General features: G+C 46.3%; 1 protein-coding gene across 7 annotated transcripts; it reads left to right on the top strand.

Annotated features, from left to right (window-relative positions):
- Positions 1-4,256: 4,256 nt before the first annotated feature.
- Positions 4,257-23,709, top strand: MGAT1 (alpha-1,3-mannosyl-glycoprotein 2-beta-N-acetylglucosaminyltransferase). 7 transcript variants are annotated; one of them, XM_040986146.1, is made up of 4 exons: positions 4,257-4,342; positions 5,255-5,643; positions 12,372-12,482; positions 21,178-23,709. In XM_040986146.1, the coding sequence occupies exon 4, from the start codon at positions 21,299-21,301 to the stop codon at positions 22,640-22,642; it is 1,344 nt and encodes a 447-aa protein (XP_040842080.1). In that variant the 5' UTR covers positions 4,257-4,342; positions 5,255-5,643; positions 12,372-12,482; positions 21,178-21,298; the 3' UTR covers positions 22,643-23,709. The 7 variants fall into 7 exon arrangements, with proteins under 7 accessions (XP_040842080.1, XP_040842078.1, XP_040842084.1 ...); XM_040986148.1 differs by lacking the exons at positions 4,257-4,342; positions 5,255-5,643 and adding exons at positions 6,928-8,987; positions 9,647-9,754; XM_040986144.1 differs by lacking the exon at positions 4,257-4,342 and having other exon boundaries at positions 4,549-5,643.
- Positions 23,710-24,105: the final 396 nt, after the last annotated feature.

Below are 24,105 nucleotides of genomic sequence, written 5' to 3'. Positions count from 1 at the left end.
TACTTGGTATTATTTTCAGCATTTTACATACAATATCTCACTTAATGCTTTACTTAACTAAATAAAGTTAGTGCCTATTATCATCCCTAAGAACTAAAAAGAAAACTGGTTGAAAGAGGCTTTGCAATTTGTCAAAGAAAACAGTATAATAAGTGGCAGAACAAGGGTAAAATTAAACTTCTATATGTAGATTCTGAAAGTTCAATGCAGTCAGAAAAACTAACCACTATGTTTTTGAGTAAAGTTTAACTTTAGAAAGAGAGATAAAAACATACTTGGGTATCTCAGACTAAAATTCATGCTTTTCTCTATAAACATCTGCTTGACTTCAGAGTAACCCTCAGCTACAATTATTATTACAGTAGCAAAAGGTTTGACCAAAGCTAAAAAATTCCAAGGGAAGTGTTACACAAGATCTCCATAGTTGATTCAGCTGGTTGTTGAGCAGAAAGGCTGAATCTGCTGGCACGTGCTTAAAGTTTGCCAAATTACAAGATCATTTCCCTTAGTTCAGCAGATTCCAGGAAGCAGCTGGTAGGCCAGATTTGGTTCTTGATCCACCCAATTCTTTATGATCCAGGCCTGAGATAACATGTCTATCGCAGTAGCAGATGGGACAGAGAGGGGTGCAGTCATGAAATAATTGAGATGAATTTTGCGGATTTTGAGAACCGGGTAAGACAAATCTATGGAAAACTTTGGAGCTTTGAATACAGTAACAGGTTGGGTGATGGAACCCTGCTGATAATGGAGCTACTGGGAAAGGAGATGGGATACACTGACTAAGCTTCAGACAGCTGAACTAGAGATACCTTCAAAGGGAGCAGGCCGAAATGTCAAGTAACTGGATGATCAGACCTAGCAGACAGGGAAGGAATTTGAAGGCATGTCCTGGGATCTTTAACATCAAACTGGTGATGGAAGCCAGGGGATCTCTACGCAATCACCTGAAAAGGAAATGTACAATTAGAACCGAGTACTGGGAATGTTCTAGGGAGCCAGGAGAGGCTGGAAATCCAATTCCCAACTGCAATTCGATTTGGCCAGTTAGGCATCCTTGAACTAGATTTGGAAGACAGAAGAGAACTGGGCCATTTTCCTGCTGTTTCCAAGGAGAGAAGGAATCCACCAGTCGTACAAAGCATAGCTACACTCTCTAGATGGTTGGGCCCTTGGAATTCAAACATCAGTCCAGGAAACTGCCAGCTGGCCCTGAGGCGGACTAACTGGTATGAAGGCCATGTCACTTTTCTCTGAGTGTCTCCATGAATGCATCCAGTCTCCAACAGTAAGTAGAACTGCAGACAACAGTCCAGGACTTTCTGGAGAGGAAATAGTTAAGAGCAGAGATTTAGCTGTAATTTTGCAGAATTGAAAAGCTGGAAACAATGGAAATGTATAAAACAGGAAAGAAAGGGTACATCTGTCGTGTTTATGACAAATGGAGTAATAAGAAAAGTTAAAATATAATGTCACGATGACATGAACAGCTCAAGTCTGGAAGCCTTGATTATTTTTGCCTGTTGACTATACAATTATTTTTGTTTTCATTTTGCTTACTTATGGATACTATGCATTTTTTTTCTTGCGATAAAGGTACAATTATTTTTATACTTAAAAAAAAAAACCTGGGTTATAAGAAAATGAAAAAGAGAGGATAGCATTAGTAAATCCCAAATAGATATTAAACAGCAATTACTAAACTATACCTTCTAGCATTTACTTTGGATTAATTTTTTTTTCCTGCCTTCAAAGGACTATAAGAATAGGTACAAGTTACAAAAAAATAGTTAAAATTCAGGCATGCTTATCTTTTCCTGTGAATTCTATACCTGCTACATAAGTATATATGCGTACACAGAAAAATATTTAAAATATCCACTAAATTTAAAAATTGGTTCCTTCAGAAGGATGCAATTAGAAGGAAACTGGTCATAAAAATTTTTTATACAAGTGTTTAGTTTTATTAGATGTATATAAAACCTAAGCATACCAAAAAGTATAAATGATGATTATAAAAATACTTAGAAAAAGAGACCATATTTTTGGCATGACTGAAAATCACATGGCAATATGTGTACATTATAATTAAGTTCAGGTAACTGCAGATGAGAATAGCCTGGACAGGAATATTCTGTAGTGAAAATGGCTCTTGAAATTCATTTGTTTGGGCCCAGCGCCATAGCATAGCAGTTAAAAGTCCTTACCCTGAATGCGCCAAGATCCCATATGGGTGCCGGCTCTAATACCGGAAGCTCCATTTCCCTTTCACTTCCCTGCTTGTGGCCTGGGAAAACAGTCGAGGACGGCCCAAAGCCTTGGGACCCTGCACCCACGTGGGAGACCCCAGAAGAGCTCCTGGCTTCTGGCTTTGGATTGGTGCAGCTCCAGCCGCTGCCACTGCTTGGGGAGTAAACCACTGCATGGAAGATGTTCCTCTCTTTCTCTCCTCCTCCTCTCTGTAATATCTGCCTTTGTAATAAAAATAAATAAATGGAGGAGAGACAGAGAGGAAGATTTTTCCGTCTGATGATTCACTCCCCAAGTGACGACAACGGCCGATGCTATGCCAATCTGAAGCCAGGAGCCAGGAACTTCTTCCAAGTATCCCACGCGGGTACAGGGTCCCAAAGCTTTGGGCCGTCCTTGACTGCTTTCCCAGGTCACAAGCAATGAGCTGGATGGGAAGTGGAGCTGCCGGGATTAGAACCAGTGCCCATATGGGATCCCGGGCGCGTTCAAGGCAAGGACTTTAGCCGCTAGGCCACGCTGCCGGGCCCAATAAATAAATCTTTAAAAAAAATCATTTATGCGTTAAGCACTGAATATGACCCAAGGCAGTATTCTAGGTACTTGGGATATAGCAGAGAATCATGCCTCCCGTCATGGAACCTAAATCCTAGTAAGGACAAGAAGTAGGAAATACAAGTATAAGAAGCATTTAGTGATACACGAATACTGTGGGAAGATGCGGCAGGTGGAGAGGCAGGTGTAACACTCTGTCCACAAATACCGGAAGGAGATGGGGAGGCATGCGCATACCTGATCCAGCTGTGAAAGTGGAGGCCAGTGAAAGCCAAGGCCTTGCAGGCGACAGGCAAGGGCCAGGAGTGAGGAGTCCAGGCTGGGTAAGCAAGCCGGTCGGTGTTGGTGTGGGGGCCGGTAGGCTGTTATAAAAGACTGAGGGCCAGTGTAGGGTTCTGGGCCCAGGGATGCCCAGATGGTTGCTCTGTATTGGACCAGGCTGTTGGGGAGGGCTGAAGGCACTGGGGACTGGGGTGCTAACAAGACCTCAACACAGACTGCGCAGAAAATGGCTCTGGGCGCTTCGGTGGGAGTTGTCATTTACACTCTACTGGGAAAGCCGGCAGAGCAGCACAAGTCGGGTGATGGAGGAAGATCAGGAAATTACGAGTGTAGTGCGATACATTTTTTCTTTTTACATTTTGTTTTAAAGATGTTCCAGATATTATGGCACCGCTCCAATGTAAAAAAAAAAAAAAAAAAATTACCTTAGGTCCCGGATTCAGCAAATACTACATTCTCAGTACTGAAAGTCTGAGAAAACCAAGCAATTATCTTCTGGTACTGCTGTACAGAAGGCTCAGTACCAGCTCCCCGCAAGGCAGACCCTGCCGCTTCCTGATGCATTCTCGCCGGCGGAAGCTGCGGGATTCGAACCCCTGCCTTCGCCCGCAACCCCGGGAGCCGAGGCGTCGTGAGGCGACTCGGGGTGCGAGGGCCGGGAGTCCGAGGGGTCCTAGAGGTCCGAAGGGCTGGGACTGGGATCGGGGTTGGGGTCGGGGTCGGGGTCGGGGTCGGGGCCGGCCTCCCCGCACGCTCCCGCTCCGCGTCCGGCCGCGCCTCCCGCCCCGCCCCCTCCAACGCGGGCCTCGGCGCGGCTCGCCACGCATGCGCTCTTCCTCCCCTCACGCGCAGCGCCGTCCTCTGCCCCGCCCCCTGGTACAGCCGCTTTTCGGCGTCCCCAGCTCCGCGTTCACACACTGACCTGGTTCTGCCCACACCTGGTCTTCAGCCCCGTGAACACTGACTCGTAGCACAGCCTCCGCGATCCCGCGGTGGCGGCGGTGATGGCCTGGGGGTGTGAGGCCAAAGGGACGCGGCGGGAGGTGGGCAGGCCGTCGTGGCCGCCAGCCCACTTCCGGAAGGCGGGCGGAAGTGGTTGCGGAGCGGGGGGCGGGGGGGAGGAAGCGCGAGGGGAGGGCCGGGACGCCGGGGGTCGAGGGGGTGGGGCCTGGCCGGCGATGGGGAGCGGCCCGCGGCCTGGGCTGCGAGGCGGGGCCCGCTGCGGCTCCCCGCCGAGGCGCGGGGCGACGTCCAGGTGAGGGCCCGGCGAGCCCGGGGAGAGGGCCGAGGATGGGGAGGGTCGTGCTGTCACTGCCCGAGAACCGTGAGCGCGGGGTGTGGGGGGGGGAAGGGTGGGAGGAGTTAAATCCTGGGGGGGGCATGTGGACGCCACGCCCCTACAGGAAGGAAGGGTGTGTGTGCGTGTGCGTGTGTGTGTGTGTGTGTGTGTGAGAGAGTGAGTGAGAGAGCTAGCGAGAGTGTGAGGCACGGAGAGTGTGAGACTGGATAAACTTAGATGGGAGGGGGGCGACAGGGACAAGAGTTTGGCTTCCCGGACTGAGAAATTGGAACACCGTGGGGCCACTGCGAGCAGGAGGCCTCCGTCCAGGGAGTGCCAGGGAGTGGCCTCGGGAAGGAGTTTGACAGAAAGTGGGAATTATATGCCTGACATAATTTTCCGAAACAGAGAGGGATGTGAGGGCTGGAGGAAGAGGACCATGAAATGCATATGGAAGGCGTCAGGCTTCCGCTGTGGGAAGCACTGGGTTCAGTGGAGGACAACTCGAATCTCTTAAATTATTTGAGAAGCTTGAAGGATTCGATGACTGTGTGGTGCTCTAAATAACTGGAAAACATTCTTTTCTTTCTCTTTTTTCCATAAAGAAGACAATCTCCATATACGTTAGTAGTTTTGGTTCATGGTCTCCAGTGAGAAGAGACACTTTTATCTTGAGCCATTTATGTGCATGTATATCGATGAGTAACTCATGTGGTGCAAATGCAAATGAAATACTTGGTGTAACTTTGTAGAGTGCTAAATGAAAGTTTTGTATGACGATAGAACGTTGTGCTCCAGTTTATGTAGGAAAGGAATTACAACGTCTTAGGAATCCATTTGGCTCTATGTTAAGATTAGAGAATGTCATAACGTTTAAATATTCTGCAGGACAACACAGACACCAGCTTCCCCCGGGCCATGCCACTTCTAAGGCCTATTTCCTCGTGTGAGTCCCAGCAGAAGACAGATGGGCCAGGCTTCTCAGCGGATGACTTCCTGAACAAGAGATGGGCTAGTCCCTGGGATCTCCCCATCACCAGCTGAATGAAGGGATGTAAAGGACCCCTGAGAGGGACGCTGAAGCCTGCCACGTGTGGGGGGGAGGGGCTTGGACACACCCCTTCCCCCCAAGACTCCTCCCCCTCAGGGTCCGCTCTGCCATGGACTTGACCTGGAGAAGAGGAGGGAAGCTACACTTTGATTTGGAATACTCCATTGTGGCAATGAAGTGCTCAGTGGGGGTTTGATCATCCTGGGGAGCAACAGAGAAAAGAAAGGTAAGGTTCTCGTGTCATTGCCCACTGAGTGCGTCTTGCTGTGCCTGTGCAGAAAGTGTTGAGTGGGGCAAGTCTGGGAACACTGTCATTTGGAAAGTCAGAGTGGCTCTTGTGCCCTAATGGGCACCTTTATCCTGATGGGCACACAGGAACCTTCACCTCTCCTTCACTCCTTCAAGAGTGACTTGTTTTCAACCTTATTGAGACTATAGAGTTACACTGGAAACGACTGGTAGCAAATGGTAGTTGTGAGATCAGGCCAAGGAGAACATGCAAAGAATTCTGGCTTCTGTAAGGTCATTGGATTAAAAGGTTTTTTCGCCGGTGAGGTAATAGGATTCCTAGTCAGTCACAGCTAAGACTGTGCAGTGGATTATGCAGAGATAGGCTGTTCTGTTTGGGAGGCCAACGGGAGGATGAGGGGCAGGAAACAGTGTTAAGTTGGTGAATGGCCTTTCCGCTTCTTGACCCTGCAAGGGAATTTAGGCCATGAAACTTTACAGACTGCGGAAAACAGAACACAAGTTTGGGAATTCAGTAGCATTTATTTTCCACTCCAACTTTTTTAGTCAATGTGCAACCCTACACATGCTGATTAATCTCCTTGTGTTTTCTTCATTTGGAAAATGGGCATAACTTTCCAAATCCCTCGTAGGTTGTTAAAATGAGAAGAAAGTGGAAAAATTTTGGAAAGTGCCAAGGGCTAAATACCAGTATTGACATTACTTGATTTGATTTCTTGTGTTGAATTTGTGTGCTAGCAAATGTCTTAGAAGTTGTCCTTAATTAAGAAGTCTGTCCTGCGTTCTGTCATCTTGCTGACCTAGGGTCATCTTGTAGAAGAGGTCAGTCCATCCTGCGAGAACTTAAATCGACAGGTTCTATGTGCCGCTTTCTGAGACAGCAAGTTAAAAAGGAGTAAAGTCACACGTTTTGGTTAAGAGATGAAATTCCATTTTCTTCAGTGATCTTTTTCCTTCCTGTGCTATAGCCCAGTTGTAGTCTTTTTTCTTTTTTTAAGGTTTATTTCTTTTTATTGGAAAGGCACATTTACAGAGAGAAGAGACAAAGATCTTCATCTGCTGGTTCTCTCCACAAGTGGCCATACCAAAGCCAGGAGCATCTTCAAAGGTCTCCCATGCAGGTGCAGGGTCCCAAGGCTTTGGGCCATCCTCTACTGCTTTTCCAGGGCACAAACAGGGAGCTGGATGGGAAGTGGAGCAGCCAGGACATGAACGAACTGGTGGTGCCCATGTGGGATCCTGGTATGTGCAAGGAGGGGATTTGGTCACTGAGCCATCATACTGGGCTAGTAGCCTCGTCTTTTAAGGTGACAATTTTTTGAAAGCTGAGATCTCTTTTAAGTTTCATAATTTTGCAGGCTGTGTTCCCACTTCAAACAAGGTTATCTTACCTGCTGCCTGTTCCTTTCTGAAATTCCAGTTTGCCTGTTTTAAGATGCTTGCTTTTCTCAGTGATAACAGTTTCAAAGAGAGTAGGACATAGCTTTGAGAGCTTTGAGAGACAGTAGGGTTTGCAGGACCGAGTGAAGGCCGGGAAGCTTGGATTCTGGTATCTCTGCCTCTGACTAGTTCAGCAACGCTTGGTCCACATTTTGAGAAACTGATGACAGTTCAATTGCAAATGTAAAATCCTGTATTTAGGCTTTAATTGTTTGCTGAATTTCTTTCTTCTCTCTTCCCCCCTCTTTCCTCCCTTCCTGTCAGAGTCCCAACCTTCCTCTTTTACCCTCAGCCTGAGTGCTAGCCAGAGGCTCAGATGGAGTCACTGGTCCTGAACTATTTTTTCTCCTGTGGTTTGATGCTGGGTATATCCTTTCTGAAGCTAACCTACCACGTGAGAAGGTGTGCTTCCATGTTCCACTTTTTGCCTAGGAGTGGGGACTCAGAGTTAATCTCTTGCGACCCTGGGATTCTGCGATGGCTCCCTCAGCCTTCTCTAAGATCCCAATGTGTCCTAGAAGCCTTTCCCCATTTTGCCTGGGAGGCTGAGCTGTCTTCTTAGTGCTTTGAAGCGCTTGAAGTGAGTTGTGTGTTAATTGTTTTATACTGCATGGAGTATCCAGCCTGTTGTATCAATTTGCCCTCACCATTTTGCTGTGAGGAAGACAGAGGAGGGATTATTTTCCCTGATGAAGAGAAGCTACAGAAGCACTGAGAAGGAATGGTTTGCATTAAGAGTGGAGAGGTGGACAGTGAAGTCATTAGTGCAGTGCTGTGCCGTTTCTACAGCATCTGACCACACAAAGGCTCGCCTGGGTTCTGCTGCAGACCTCCACAGGGAACCTCTGTCTTGTCAGATGGCCTCTGTGTGAGCTAGTACACTCTTACCGAAGGGGCAAGAATTCCTGTACCCTGCACTTCTATTGAACTGTACTCTGACTTTTCTGAGAAACAGTCCTGCCCAGGCAGCCATCAGCCTTCTCACAGGAGTGCCAGGATGCCAAGATAAGGCATTTACCAGGTCTTGATAAATGTTTGCATTTTAATTGAAAGTGCTTGTATTCTCTATCATTCCAAAAGGAAGTGTAAATAAATATCCAAAAGTTGCATTTTGTCGACATTATTCTATGATTATTGTGTTCATCTCTTCTTTCTTTGACCTTGAGCTGTTTCTGAATCTCCATGGCAGTGGGAGCGGACAGGGACCTTGAGAATAAGGAAGAAAGGGATCTAAAACAACTGGTTTAAAACACTGCTTTTATTTCTGCTCGTGATTTTGGGCCAAAATCCTGTCTTAAATTTGGAGCACAAATTCTTTTAAAGTTACATATTTAAAAAGTTAGGTATCTTTGGAATGGGTTTTACAAAGCAGTTTCCTGAAACAATTTTAGCTTTGCTTTCTTTCACTTCCTCTTTTGGTGGTGGTGGGGCAGGCAGGAAAGAGTGTTGCCTCTTCTAATTCACTCTTGGCCTGTGAGTAGATATTCCTGCTGTTTTTCCTGTTTGTGCATAATCTGATCCCAGACTCATCCCTGAAGCCAGGCATCTGGCTCCTAGTTTTTGCTCCTTCCCTACCCTTCTGCCTTATGAAACTTCTGTGAAGATTCCAGAGACTCCTTTCCCAGATCAGTTTGCCATATGTCTTTTTAATTTTTCTCTAATACCAAATATTTTCTCTTGCTACTATCCAACAGTTCAGCCTGTCCAATTCTCATTTCAGTTCCTTTCTTCTTGGGATAGTCCTGTTGCAAACAGTTCCTACTTGTAGTTCTCCCGGTACCTTGGGATTTTACAGAAGACTGTAGAGATACAGGCTGTGAGTGTATTCTCCATGGAAGTCCACTTCCCGTTTCCTACTGCTTTGCCTTAATGGAGATGGAGGTAAGACTCTCAAAGTGTCCTGGGATGATCAGTTTTTCCCTGCCTTAGCACCCCACTATGTCTATCCTTTCTCCTGGATGGCAACAGAGAGAAGGAGAGACAGAGAGAAAGATCTTGCATTCATTGGTTCACTCCGCAAATAGCCATATCAGCTGAGCCGATCTGAAGCCAGGAGTCAGGAATTTCTTTAGGTCTCCCACACGGATAGAGTCCCAAGGCTTTGGGCCATCCTCGACTGCTTTCCCAGGCCATAAGCCAGGGAGCTGGATGGAAAGTGGAACAACCTAGACATGAACCAGTGCCCGGATGGGATCTCAGCACATGCAATGTGAAGAACTAGCCATTGAGCCATTGTGCTGGGTGCGATTTTAGCTTCCTACATCTCAAATCTATAAACCATTACTAACCAACTTTTTGCACTGTTAGGAGCCAATCATTGTTCTTCACACCTTAACAGTGAATTTGGGTTTGCTAAGCCCCCACACTTCCCAACTCCTTTCATAAGAGTATTGGAAAGAGAGGGCAGTGGTACTGAGACCCTGGTCCATTCCTGATGAATGGAGATGGATTTGAGACACAGTCCTCTGAATTGCAGACCCTTGAACATATATAGTTTAGCTTCACTTGATATGTCAGCTTTTTCTATTTTTTTTTTCCAGGATGAGGCTTCAGCTGCTCCACCAAGATCTTTCTGGTGCCCCATTGTAGGCTGTCAAGCTGGGCATGTGGCTGTCCTACAGTAGCATTCAAGGATGACTGAGGAGAAAGTATGTGGCTTGGAGGCAGGACTGCACGGGTCTGTAACCTAAGGGTTATGACTTCAGCAAGTGGATGTGTGTTCTGAGCCTCCCACTTGATGATTGTGTACATTCTGCGGAGCAAGTAGGAAAGTTAGAGAGAAACTGAGGAACAGGTCTGGCCTGGGGAGGCCTTGGTGCCTTGTGGCCGTTTACAGGTATGTTTTAGTGTTTCCCCTTCAAGTAGGACCTTTAGGGTATGCCCACCTTTGCTTCTTTAGAACTTGCAATTCCTAGATTCATGCAGAAATAAGTTAGTGGCAACAGTCCTTCGGTAACCACATACCACAGAGTCCCTGGCTGTTCTGTGATACGGAACACAGAGGAGCCAGGAAGATAGAGGGTCTCACATCAGTGTGCCACGTGGCCGCAGTCCTTCTCCAGAACCTGTCCAGCAGCCAGTATTTCCCAGCCCTCCGCCCACGATCGCTTAAGGTGGGAACACCTGTAGGTATTCGGCAGACGTGGTTTCTGCAGAGGGTCACGTGGGGGACAGTGTTGGCGGGAGGGAACCGTTCATGCAGAAGAGAAGGAAGAGAAGTAGAGCATTTGTTTGCAGGAACCTCTGAATTCTAGAAACGCTTGTCCTGGCATCCAGGCTTTGGGCCTCAGCCCTGGCTGCCTGAAGAAACCGCTCAGTTTTCTGAAGGCAGACCCTGCGGTTTCTTGTCTTCCGCTTCTTTATCTCGGATTTTTCTCCGAGCTTGAGCCACGGGTGGTTATTGTTGAGCATTTGCTCCTTGGTGGCCATGGGGTTTGAATGTCTTCTCTAGTTGTTTGGGTTCTTGCTCTCTTCCCTTGAAACTACCATATGTGTGTGCTTTTCAGGGACACTTCCTCCCTTCCCTTTTTACAGGTCTGTCTCAGAAGCCTGGTTGATCCTTCCACTTCTTAAGCGTTTGGGACAGTAACTAATTCTTAAATTCCTACCTCCAACAGCAAAAATGTCAGTGTGTTTCTCTTCTCTGCCTTTGGCAGCAGGTGCTTCCTTCCTGACTTCCCTTTTTGCATTCTGGGTCCGGTGCCACTTGTCCCTGTGTCACCCACCCTGACCCTCTGCTTTCCCCAGCTCCGACTCTGAAGCCTGGCTTGGTCTGGGGTGGAGGTGCAACTGGCTCCCAGATCCTGACCCTGGAGTTTAGCCAAGGCCCTACTATCCACACTGCTGCGCGTCTGAGCTCTGGCTGGGAAGTCTGAACTGGAAGGGTTGAGAGCGTGGGTGGGGCGGAGTATCAACCCGTTCAACTGCGAATGGAAGCGCGGAAGGGAGAAAAAATACTAGTTGTCTCCACAGCTGCCTCCCAAAGTTGGGGCTCTAGGAAAACTAAAGTGATTGGGGAGTGTTCAAGAGGAGGCGGGCCAGGAAGACGGGGCGGGGCCGGGGCCTCCCAAGGCAAGAGGTGAGGCGTGCGTGCCGCCCCGCCCCTCGGCCGCCCGCCCTCCCCGGGGAAGGGCCACGTTGCCAGCCGGCTGCCTGGCCCCGGCGCTGCAGGAAGGGCCGGCCGGGTGGAAGGGGTGGCGCCAAGGCAGCGCCCGGGCACCACTGGCCTGCGGCTTGCTCTCTGCCCCTTGGGCGGTCAAGTCTGGGGTTCGAGAAGTTGGGAGGATCTGGTGAGTAGGATCTGCAAACTCTGCCTTGCCTCAGTTCCGGGCTTGTCCCAGGGAGGATACGGGAAACCGATTTAGGGAGGCCCCGCGTGCGCACAAGGGCGCTCCAGAGGCGCCAGATCCCATCCCTCTTGCCCCCGACCCCACCCCAAAGCTCTGTCCCTTTGAAAACTCCAGCTAGAGGTTTTTGTTTGTTTTGTTGCTGTTGTTTTTTCCCTAAAGTAACCGTGCGGACCCTGGTCCCGGCTGCGCGTGCCTCTCTTGAACCAGGAAGTCAGAACTCGGATTCTGATTTCGGAATCCTTGTCTCCAGCTGTTGGAGTTAGGGAGGGGGCCCCGGGGGGGAGGGGTTAAATGTCTTGAAACTCAGTTCGTCGGTGCGGGGCAGGGAGCTGGTGGGGTCTGGCCAGTGGATTTGGGGAATGGGAATAGAACGTGACCTTTACTCCCAACCTCAGCCTGGTGTCTTCCACAAATTACAGCAAGTTTCTGTTCAGCCCTAGGGAATAATTGACTCAATGTTGTAATATGTAAATTGCCTAGAAAACTTTTCTTCCATCCTGTTTATTAATCGGTATGGAGTAGAGGGGCCCTGGGATGTGCTGGCCCCTGTCTGACAAATTTCAAGTAGCTCCCTCCACAATAGTGAGTCCAAGGGTGAAACATCTTTGCTACTGTGGTGTATTCATTCTTCGCTTTGGAACATCGCTTGCTCAGATGTTTCCCTGCTTCGTGTCCTGCTTTTATCATATCTGAACGTCATGTAGCCTCTGCTCTCACACGCTTCTATTGGGCCAGCGTCTGTCTTCCCTAGTGAATCACCTGTTTGAATCTTTCCCTTATTGGGGACCACTGAGCTTTATCTGTACCCCTACTTCTGTGACTTAATCTCACAGTGCATTAAAAGGCAACAGTAATGTTTCTGACTGAAGTGACATATATGACAAATTAATTGTGTTTTTTTTTTTTTTTTCTTTAGGGCCCTGGGAAAATTTGCCCTCTTTTCATCTAGAGACTGGGGACCTTGGAGTTGATCCAAATCAACCCTGTCACTCTGCAGATGAGGGAACTGAGGCACACGTGGGATCAGGTGATTTTCTCCAGAGTTACCTGGCATTCCGGTTGCTGCTGGATTGCTGGCATGCAGATCTCCAGGCGTTTCACTATCCTGGCGTTGTATTTCCCATTGGCCTGTTTTCCCCCAGATGAATAACCCGTGCCCCTTCCCTCCCAGGTCTAATTCTCTTAAGTTCATGAATTATTTAGTGTAACTTCTCTGACTCCCTTTCAGTCCTTTCCTTCTGAAATTGTGGAGCCTGGTACATGATACAGGAGTATAAGAGGGGTCTAATAATGGCACAAGAAGGTAATTGACTTAGTGTTCCATTATCTGCCTTGTGTATTGTACTCTGGCTTTTCCTTAAAGCTGTGTTTTTTGTTTTTTTTTTTTTTACTGAGCAAGGCAGAAATAAGAATGTCTGTCAGTGTTTTTTCCACTTTTATTTAAGTCACAGTGGCTTTTTGCTTATAATAAGTTAACTATCTGGGTGTTCACTTGCTGTTTCACAAATGTTTTTGCTGATAAGGCAAAACGGACTGGAAAATACTTTGGAATCAGAATGAGAGAGGGATCTCGCAGCTCTTCTGCTCTCCCACGGTGCTTCAGTGCAGACCGAGAGGGCCCCAGAGTACCTTCCTGAGTTACGCGGGCTTTAGTTGGTTTAATACACATGTTACTTCAGACTAGCTGTGTCACTTCCCTAAAAGACTTTTAAAATCAGAGCCAGTTTTTGAGTTTGTGCTGCGTAAGCAAGTCTCATAAATAATAGAAACTCAGGTTATGATTAAGGAGAGTTGTTTTGAAAAGGGTATGATAGATTATATTTTCCCAAAATGGTCGCACCCGTAAATTTTCCATTTTAACTATTAGAGTTTGACATTCTCTTCCTCTGGCCTGAAGGTGAAGTTTGTGGGTCTCCCTTCAAATGAGAACAGGGAGTAGAGATTTCCGTAACCAGGAAATAAGGCAAAAGTGATCCAAGGCAGGACTAGGAAATAAGATACAAATTTATCTTTCTTGGAAATTTCACTTTTGGTACTGGGCCATCATCTGTACAGGAAGCTCCTTGCTGTGTGGAGAGACCACGTGGAGGGCTTCTGCAGGACAACTGATGCCCTAGTTGTTGCCAGTATCGGCCTCTCTGATGTACTGTCCGCATTTTGAAAGATAGAAATTGTGAAATAATAAATGATTGCTGCTGTTTTAACCCAGTGACTTTTGAGGTAATGTATTATTTAGCTGTAGATACTTGGTAAAGAAGAGGGCGTAAATAGAAAGGGCCTGAGAATTTTAACTTGGGACCTGAGTATAAAGGACAGAGAGGAGCACTTCAGATTGTATTTTACTTTTATTTTTTTTAAAGATTTAGTTATTTTTATTGGAAAATCAGATTAATAGGAAGGAGAGACAGAGAGAAAGATATTCTGTCTGCTGGCTCACTCTAAGTGGCTGCAGTGGCTGGAGCTGCGCTGATCCAAAGCCAGGAGCCAGGGGCTCCTTCTAGGTCTCCCACGTGGGTACAGGGTCTCAAGGTTTTGGGCCATCCTTGACTGCTTTCCCAGGCCACAGGCAGGGAGCTGGATGGGAAGTGGGCCGCTGGCACATGACCTGGTGCTCGTATGTGGTCCTGGCAGATGCAAGGCGAGAACTTTAGCCACTGGGTTATGGCGGCAGGCCTGTATTTTACTCTAAAATATTTATTTTAGATACATGCACAGTGAATAGTTTTAATGGTTAGAACAGGAAAATCGTCTTATTAATATCTACATTACATGGTTCTTCCTGGTTGTCTTTCATGTGGTTGCAGTCAGATGGGATTGGGTTCTGAAGTAAAATGAAGGCTTCCTCCCTTGCCTGGTGGTGAATGCTAGCCGTCAGTAGGTATCTTGGCTGAGATGCTCAGCTTTGGCACCTGTGAATCTCCTGCCTGTGTGACAAGTGTCCAAAAGCAAGCGTTTTACTGGCAACGATTACATCTCATGAACTTTCTTGCCGTCCACACAGTGTCACCTCCAGAGTCTAAGCTCTTCTTAGAAACAAAAGGGGGAAAATGTAGCACCTTAGCTACCGAGAGAGGAATGCCATTCTTGTTTTACAAGAAGAGCATGAGGGAGTGTGTGGTGTTCGTGTTTGGGAAGTACAGTCTTTCACTCTGCTTGATGCTAGCCTGTTGTTCTTTCTCCTTGATTTTGTTTGAGAGCAGTTTGTCATAATGTGAGCATAAACTTGAACTTCATAATGTCCCAATCACTATGGTAGGCATAGAGGTCATGGAATCTTTCTGTGTAAAAGTGAAGTGAGTGCCACATAAGTTATAGCTACAGATTCCATTACAATGTGGAGAGATTACTGTAGGAGTGCAGTTATGCTGGGGCCTGACTCTGGGATGTTACAGAAGGAGTTGCCTGATTAGAGTCTTGAAGAATGTGTGGGTAGTTTGCCAGCAGGGTTGTGGGTAAAATTTCATGCTGAGATACCAGCTGGAGCAGACAGCAGTGTGTGAATGTAACTATTGGAGGAAACAATAGTTGAATCTAACAATGGTAGAACTATTGAATAGTTCGAGTAGCCAGTTGAATCCAGAGTGGGGGGTCTCTGGGGCTGGTGGTTGGAGATATAGTTGAAAAAGGATGTTTGAGTCCATTTCTGTGAGGCCACTGTACTTCGTCATCATGAATTCAAGGTGGGTTTTTTTGGTTTTTTTTTTGTTTGTTTGTTTGTTTTTTGTTTTTTTTTTTTTTTCGTGCGAATTGGTGGCTTTTGAAAGAATTAAAGAGGAAGAGAGAGAGTTTACATTCACTGATTCACTACCCAGATGACTGCAACAGCCAGGAACCAGGGAACATTATTCTAGTCCCATGCTACTCATGGCTATGAAGGGGAGGTGAACTTCGCATCATCCAGAAGCATCAAGGAGAAGTCCTGGCCAAGATATGAATCAGGGAATGCCTGGTGAAGGGAAGGAAGAGCAAGCAGACTAGGCCTGCAGGCGCATTTAAGGGCCTGGGGTACAAGTGGGTATAGAGGTATTAGAAAAAGTCTACTGGAGTGGCACAAAGAGTGGGGAGAGACAAATAGCTGGATAACAGTTACGGTGTCATGTGCTGGATATAAGGTCAGCAGGCAGTTTAGTCACTGGTCAGCACCCTATCCCTGCTTTACAGAGCTGCTTCCCAAAGCAAAGCTCGCCTCTGGGTTCTGGGAACCGGCATTGCAGCCCCACAGCTAGGGCATTGCAGCTCCCCAACTCCTAGCTGTTGGCTGTTCCTGCCCCTAAGCTTACCTCCTCTGTTCATTCCGATAAAAAGGAAGTTCCTCATAGTGCTTGTTGCTGCTCTCTTGAAAACCACCTGGCGGTGTTACCTCCTGGTAAACCATCTTCTTCCTCATGGCGTGTTCTTATCTGGTAACTTCTGCTTTGTGTACCTCACACTGGACTCTGTTCTAAACATCTGACTTGGATTATTTTATCCCACTCTCACAACAGTTCAAGGTGATATTCTATTACAGTCTCCATCTTAGAGGTGATAAAATTGTTTCCAAGATGTGAAAATTAAAGATGTAATGCTGAGCGTTCCCTTTGTGTCCTTTGGCTTGTCCTTGTTACTCTCATAGTCTTCTGTTGGTGGCCTAAGTAAGCCTGATTAGTGAGTGCTTCTTGGAGGAGTGGATCAGGTCTGCAGGCCAATATATGGATTTGATCATCCCTCTGGACACAGACAGTTCCTGGAGAGTATTATGTCCTGCTTGGTTTGCTTAGGTGCTCATCCCAGGATCTTAGAGACAAAAGTGCCATGAAGAGTGGATAAATAGGAGGAAGACAGCAGTAAGATTTTGAATGAGTCTACATTGAGGGGCTGGATTTAAAGTTGTCATGTCTTCTTAAGGCAAAGGAAGTGGGTTTTGTTGGCACACTTACATAAAAGGACCATTAGATGGGGAGCAAGGGTCTAAGGCAGGGCCGGGAAATGCCTTGGTCTGGCTCTGTCAGGGAAACTTCAGACAGTACTTGAAATTTAAAATAAATACATAGCAAGCTAATTATAAAGTTAATTGGCCTTGGCAAGACAAAAGTTTTGTACTTCTGGTGTCAGAATTGTGCTGGAGGCCTGTGCTGGTCTAGAGGGCAGTCCAACCACTGTAGTGTATAGATTTGCTGAGAATCCAGTTGACTGAGAAGGCAGTTACTTTTATTTCATAGTTTTGAAGGGTTGGGAAGGCAATCTCTTAGGCCTTGGGTAATGAGTGAATGTATGGCCACATAATTCCAGTGCCTAGAGAGGAATGAAAAGTCATCTGTAGGACAGATATGGTCCCCAGCATTTTGTCACTAATTGGAGCTTGCGAGTGTGAGGGTGGACAGGTTGTTTCTCTAACCCTGAAGACAGCTGATCGACGAATAGAATTCAGTCTCTCCTCTTTTCCCAATCCTTTTTCCTGAAGACTTTTTCTTCCTTAGTTACTTAGGAAGGGGGAAGGTGGAATGGGGCATCCTCACCATAGATTAGAGAACAGTTTCCAGCATTGACCGCATCCTGTTGGGGTGTAAAGAAACCAGAAATCTATGTATCTTTCTTTCTCTTTTTCCTGGAAACTAATTAGTATGAGAGCCCTTGTAAAAAGGACTTTATTAGTATTTAAATGAAATTGCGCTCAGGGTTTCTGACAGGACTGCTGTTCTAGAGTTGTGGGTGGTGGTGGTGGATGCTGGCAGGGACAGGGGAACATGGAGAACTCCCTAGGAAGGACATAGTTCAGGACTGGTGGAAATTCTGCAGGATCAAGCTTTGCAGTCTGTCTAGAGAATTCAGAGCCCTAGGGATTCGCTTTGGAATCCAAGGTTTTGTCTGGGAATATAGAGCTGGACTGTGAAACAGAATATAACTGGCAGAAGAGCATGTGTACATAAAGCTTTGGGATGTAAAGGATTGAGACCAAAAACAGAAAGGCCAGGACGTCACAAGGTCTGGAGTGGCAGCTCATCTGAGAATTGGAGGGTGTCTCAGATCCTTTCAAGTATTGGGGATCTAGTGATGTGGTGGTTTGGTGAAAATATGTCTTTTTCTTGTAGGTTGTATATCTTGGTTCCTTCCTGGAGCCTGGCAGAGAGCAGGTTTGTGTTGTATGTCACTGAGTGAGGAATTCCAGTGAGTTGTCTCCATTCCCTTACCTGGGCCATATTGGTAGATGAAACTCCAGGGCTGTGTGCTGTTTTCCCATGCATGATTTTTTTTAAGATTTATTTTTTTATTTATTTGAAGGACATAGTTACAGAAAGAGAGACGGGGAGAGGCGGTGGGGAGTAGATGGGAGAGATGGAGAAAAAGAGATCTTCCATTGCTGTTTCACTCCCCACATGGGTGCAATAGCCAGGGCTGTGCCAGACCAGAGCCTAGAGCTTCTTCTAGGTCGCCCTTGGGGTGTGGGAGCCCAAGCACTTGGGCCATCTACCTTTGATTTCCCAGGCACACTCAGAGCGAACAACTGAAAGTCAAGTAGCTGGGTCTCTTAACTGGCACACAGCCATAGTGGGCTTACCTGCTACGCAGCGCCAGCTCCTCTGTGTTTGATTTTTAAGAAAGTTTATTTTGAAGTAGTTTCAAACTTAAAAAAAACTTAAAAAAAAAAAACTTAAAAAATAAAAATACGAGATCAATAATTCCCTTTACTCAGATTTGCCTGTTAATATTTTGTTTACTTTGCACATGTTTGCTCTCCCTTAATCTCTCTCCATGTTTGCATCTGTTCTGGTTCTCTTCCATTAAATACTGCAGTAGGTAATCCTTGAGGATCGGGCAGCTCTCCTACATGAGCACAGCAGTTATCGGTGAGCGCTGGTAACTGTAACCTATTTTCTCTAGTCTAGTTTTTGTCGTTTAACTCAATACTGCCCCTTTTTTTTTCTTCATGAAGTTACTTGGAACTGTAATTGATGAACAGTAACCCATACATATTTAAAATGTGTAATTTCGTAAGCTCTCACATATGTAGATACTGAGAGACTGTCAAAATAACTAGTATGCCCACTCTCTCCCAAATTTCCTAATACACCTTTAAAAACCTTGCCCAGTGGCCATCTCTGCCCCTTTCCGTTAAAACCACTGATCAGGTCTCAGTATAGGTTAGTTTCTGTTTTTCAGAGTTTTATATAAAAAGAATCATAATTCTTCCTTTTAAAATATATTTTTGATGGACCTGGCTCAATGGCTCAATTGGCTAATCCTCCGCTAGCAAATGCTCGTATCCGTATGGGTGCTGTTTTGTGTCCCAGATACTCCCACCTCCCACCCAGTTTCCTGCCTATGGCGTAGGAAGGCAGAGGAGGAAGGCCAAAGCCTGGGGACTCTGCCATAAGGGAGACCTGGAAGAAGCTCCTGGCTCTTGGTTTGGATCGGCTCAGCTCCAGCTTTTGTGGTCCTTAGGCGATGTGAACCAGCAGGTATTAGAAGATCTTTCTGTCTGTCTGTCTTCATTCTCACTGTAAATCTGCCTTTCCAATAAAAATAAAATTATGTATATACTTATGTATATTGTTTATTCATATCTTGTGTTGTAATTATTTTGAGATTAGGTGTGATCCATAAGAGAAAAAAATTCCATGATAATGGAAGGTAATCAACATTAATAATTTTCTCAAGAAGGGGCAGCCAGCCTTGTGACATAGCTAGTTAAGCTTCCACCTGCAGCACTGGCATCCCATATGAGTGCTGGTTCTAATCCTGGTGGTTCCACTTCCACTGCAGCTCCTTTCTGCCTCTCCCTGAGCAGGCAGCGAAGCATGAACCATGTGTGAGGAAGCTACTGGCTCCTGGCCCTGGTCCTGGCTGACCCAGCCTCGGCAGTTGCAGCCAGCTGGGGAATCAACCAGCAGATGGATGCACACTCTGTCTCCCTCTCTGCAACTCTGCCTTTCACATAAATTACAAAAAAAAAAAAATCTTTAAAAGAAAAAAGGCAAATTTTTGAGTATTGCTAGTATAGTTAAGTGAGTGGTATATCGGTAATTTTAGCCTTCATTTTTTTTTTTCTTATTCTGAGGGAAGCTGAATATTTTTTCATATCTAAAACCTTACGCTTAATACATATTTCTTGGACTATTTGTGTCTTTGACCCATTTTCTATAGAATGTTTGGTGTTTTCTCCCCAGTTTTTAAATATTCTTCATCTGCTAGTACTTGTGATGTTCAAAGCAACGGTTCTCTCCCCATTTGTCGTTTGTCTTTGGCTTGTTATATTTTTATTTTAAAAGTATTTCAGGTAGTGAAATGCATCAGTCTTTTTTAAACTGCATCTGATTCTGAATTATACTTAAAAAGTATTTCTCTGACCCAATTTACAGAGGAATTTTCCCCTTTTTTTTCCTAGCACTTATGTAATTTTATTTTTTTTTTATATTTATATCTCTGATACACTTGAAAAACATTCTTGTGGGTCTATTTTTAATTTCTGACAAATGGGTAAATAATTATTTACAAGATATTTTTGCCCTGTTAGTTCTAAATATTACCTTTGTCATAAGTTAGATTTCTGTGTGTAGAGGATCTGTTTCTGGGAGTTAAATTCTTTCCCAATAATGGCCTGTTTTTATATGAGTACCGCAATTTTTTTTTTAACTTGTAAGAGCTTTGTATTGTGTACTGTTTTAATGTATTGCAAAGCTAATCTCTTCACAGCTCATTGTCTCATTTCTTTAGTCTTTCATGTGAACCTCACTGTCAGTTTGAATACCTGCTTTCACGGAGGTACATTTTTTGAGATTTTTGATGATGCTTAGATGTCTTAACCAAAAACAAAGAATATTCAAATCCTCTGTGTCTTTCAGAATTTATAGTTTAGTTTATGTACGTTTTAAATGTTTATTGTTGAACTTAGTTCTATATGTTGTAGCCTTTCCATAGCTTTTATAAATAGGTTTTTCTTATCCATTATGTCTTATGAGTTATTATTTATGGTTTGGAAGAGTAAGTTTTACATGTAAATTTTTCTGACTTTCTCAGTGTTTGGTGTAGTTGTATCGTTGATTCTTCTAGAGTTTTCTGGATATGTTTTCAGTATGGGCCTCGTTTTCTTCTTTCTCATTTCTAGTTTTAATTGTAGTCTGCAGTTACACTGGCTGATTCCCCCAGTACTTGGAGCTCTTGGGCAGCTTGGGTTTGCTCCTGATATGCATGGCAATGCCTCTGTGTCTCCTTATTAGGTAAAGTACTAGTGTTAGTCCTGAGGCATTTTTTGAATCAATAATATTAGGGCAGTTTCATTTGAAGGATGGTGGGCAGATGATCTTACCTCATACTCTTGTCCCTGTCCTCTGCATGGGAGATAGGAAAAGCAAGGGAAAAGGGACGCTGGGTTGTTCCATGCTCTCCCTTCACCCTCCACTCTCCCCCAAACATAAATTGCTTTCCTGGGATTCCAGAGCCTATAAAACTGTGTCACATAATGCTGTGTAATTAATACAAATATATATATTAAAAAAATTGCTTTCTTGGGATCCATCAGTTACTTCCGGTTGGTGGAGCATGCTGTCTTTCCAGGCCTGTTCTCCGGTGCAGGCCGACTCTCTCGATGAAGAGAAGCCTAGTTGTTCTCCATGAGGACTCTGAAGTCAGCTCCCTTCTCTTTTGTTTCCCCTCACGTTTTTGCCTGTTCTTACTCGCATTTCTCTACACCAAAGGGGTGTGGAGCCTCATGCCTTGCAGTAACTTTTTTTTTTTTCTCTTTTTAGGTGCGTGGCTGCTTTCTAATCCTGTAACAAAGGGAGCATCTCTAGAATTGTGAGAGTGCAGCAGATAAGCTGACGGCAGCCTCAAGTCCCACCTTTGCCTGCCTCCCCCGTGGGGGCCAGGATGCTGAAGAAGCAGTCTGCTGGGCTTGTGCTGTGGGGTGCTGTCCTCTTTGTGGCCTGGAATGCCCTGCTGCTCCTCTTCTTCTGGACGCGTCCGGCTCCTGGCAGGCTGCCGTCAGACAGCGCTCTCGATGATGACCCCGCCAGCCTCACCCGTGAGGTGATCCGCCTGGCTCAGGATGCCGAGGTGGAGTTGGAGCGTCAGCGGGGACTGTTGCAGCAGATTAGGGAGCATCATGCACTGTGGAGCCGGCGGTGGAAGGTGCCTACTGCAGCCCCTCCTGCTCAGCCGCATGTGCCTGTGACCCCATCACCAGATGTGATCCCCATCCTGGTCATTGCTTGTGACCGCAGCACCGTCCGGCGCTGTTTGGACAAGCTGCTGCATTATCGGCCTTCAGCTGAGCTTTTCCCCATCATTGTCAGTCAGGATTGTGGGCACGAGGAAACAGCCCAGGTCATTGCTTCCTATGGCAGTGCAGTCACACACATCCGGCAGCCCGACCTGAGCAACATTCCTGTACAGCCTGACCACCGCAAGTTTCAGGGCTACTACAAGATTGCGCGTCATTACCGCTGGGCACTGGGCCAGATATTCCACAATTTCAACTACCCAGCAGCTGTGGTTGTGGAAGATGACCTGGAGGTGGCACCAGACTTCTTTGAATACTTCCAGGCCACCTACCCTCTGCTGAAAGCAGACCCCTCCCTGTGGTGTGTATCTGCCTGGAATGACAATGGGAAAGAACAGATGGTAGATTCGAGCAAACCAGAGTTACTCTACCGCACTGACTTCTTTCCTGGCCTAGGCTGGTTACTGCTGGCCGAGCTCTGGGATGAACTGGAGCCTAAGTGGCCGAAAGCTTTCTGGGATGACTGGATGCGCCGGCCTGAGCAGAGAAAGGGGCGAGCTTGTGTGCGCCCGGAGATCTCAAGAACGATGACCTTTGGCCGGAAGGGTGTGAGCCACGGGCAGTTCTTTGACCAGCATCTCAAGTTCATCAAGCTGAACCAGCAGTTTGTACCCTTCACCCAGCTGGACCTGTCATACTTGCAGCAAGAGGCCTATGACCGTGATTTCCTTGCTCGTGTTTATGGTGCTCCTCAGTTACAGGTGGAAAAAGTGAGGACCAATGAACGGAAGGAGCTAGGAGAGGTGCGAGTACAGTACACAGGCAGGGACAGTTTCAAGGCCTTTGCCAAGGCCCTGGGTGTCATGGATGACCTCAAATCAGGGGTGCCCAGGGCTGGATACCGGGGCATTGTCACCTTCCAGTTTCGGGGCCGCCGTGTTCACCTGGCACCCCCACAGACCTGGGATGGCTATGATCCTAGTTGGACTTAGCAGCTTCTGTTTGTTCCGCGTGAGCTCCTTCGCTGCCATTTCATGAGCTAAGGGTACTCCCTGGACTGTATCATGTTTTCTGTCTCCTTGAGTTCCTTTTTCCTTTTTCCTTCTGAGTGTGGCATTTTTGAGTGCACAGATAAGGTGAGGTGAGGATTCTTTTGTTCTCAAGAAAGTTAGGTCTGGGTATCCGCTCTGTAGTCTGTTTGGTGCATTAAGCAGAATACCACTGTGTGATTGGAGATGAATGGGCTGTTGGGGGCCAGAAATGTCCCTTTGCTGATTTTTTTTTTTTCTCCTAGATCATCTGCAGAGGAGTTAGCAACTTTAGTTTTTTTGATCAGCCCTTCCCTCTTAGTCTTTCAGCCAGAGCATTAACCCTCTTGTTCTGTTCTTTTTACCTTCCACTTAGGAGTGTGGAATACAGAAGTGGACGTATTTGTGGCTAGGAAGACAGAAGCCAAAGGGACACCATTATCAGGGTCTGTGCACTGTTAGGAGGTCGTCAGGGATAATGCCTCCTGTTCTTTCCTTATTTCTGACCTCTGTCTTCAACCTAGCATCTTTTGGTTCCAAGATAAATGGAGGGAGAAGCAGAAGCTCTCATCAGTTCATGCCCACTTAAGGGGTTGGGGTGGGCTAGTGGAAGGTGGTGGAAGCTTAAAGGATACCATCTCAAGGAGGTATTCTTTGACCCCTTCATTTCTAAAATAGTTCCTTTCCTCCCTGTTGCTTTGGAGGGCATCATGCTAGTCGGTTCCCCGTGGTCCTTCCTCCCTGAGTTTTGTGCACAGGCTGCTTCCTAAAAGCTGTGACTTCTGCTGACCCTTTGTCATGAGATAGAGAACAGGACAAGCTCTGGCCCTGAACCAGGTCCTGCCCACCTTCCCCAAGACATTCCCATGTCCTCACAGGCTAAGATGCAGATACTGGTTGGAGAGGAATGTGTGTGTATGTGTGTGTGTGTGTGTGTGTGTTTGTGTTTTATTTTCTTGCCTCAATTTCATGGATGAAAAGTGAAAGCTACAGAATTATTTTCAAAAATAAAGGCTAAATTGTCTGAAAAATACTGTGTGTGTGTGTGTGTGTGTGTGTGTATACATATCCTGGAATATGAAATGAAGAGTATTAGAAGAAAGGAAAAAAAGAAGGAAGAGGGAGGGAGGTTGCAGGAAGGAAGCCAAGTGACTGGAGAAGCAAGGGAACCAAACCACAGGACAGTTGAGAGGGCTGGGATTGATGGGTAGAGAGGTGGGGGACAATGAGGAACCCCGAGGCTCCCGTCCTGCTCATCTAAACTCAGCAGCTGCTTTGTTCTAGGTGCGCTGTGTTGGATTAGGCTGCATTGATCTGCCAAGGAATCCCAGAATGCCCTGCCTATCCCAGCAAGGATACTTAAGCCTCCTGACAGTGATCCCTTTAAGAATGACTTTGACACCAGCATTCCAGGAACAAATATACAG

The sequence above is a fragment of the Ochotona curzoniae genome, unplaced genomic scaffold (assembly GCF_017591425.1).
Source record: "Ochotona curzoniae isolate NIBS_2020 unplaced genomic scaffold, NIBS_Ocur_1.0 contig_4501, whole genome shotgun sequence".
Classification (NCBI taxonomy): domain Eukaryota; kingdom Metazoa; phylum Chordata; class Mammalia; order Lagomorpha; family Ochotonidae; genus Ochotona; species Ochotona curzoniae.
The sequence above is the reverse complement of the archived record's forward strand: the minus strand, read 5'-3'. Positions and strand labels throughout refer to the sequence as shown.

What these genes read in the sequence shown, in the direction of transcription:
- MGAT1 (XM_040986146.1), top strand. Translation starts at nt 21,299, where the DNA reads ATGCTGAAGAAGCAGTCTGCTGGGCTTGTGCTGTGGGGTGCTGTCCTC.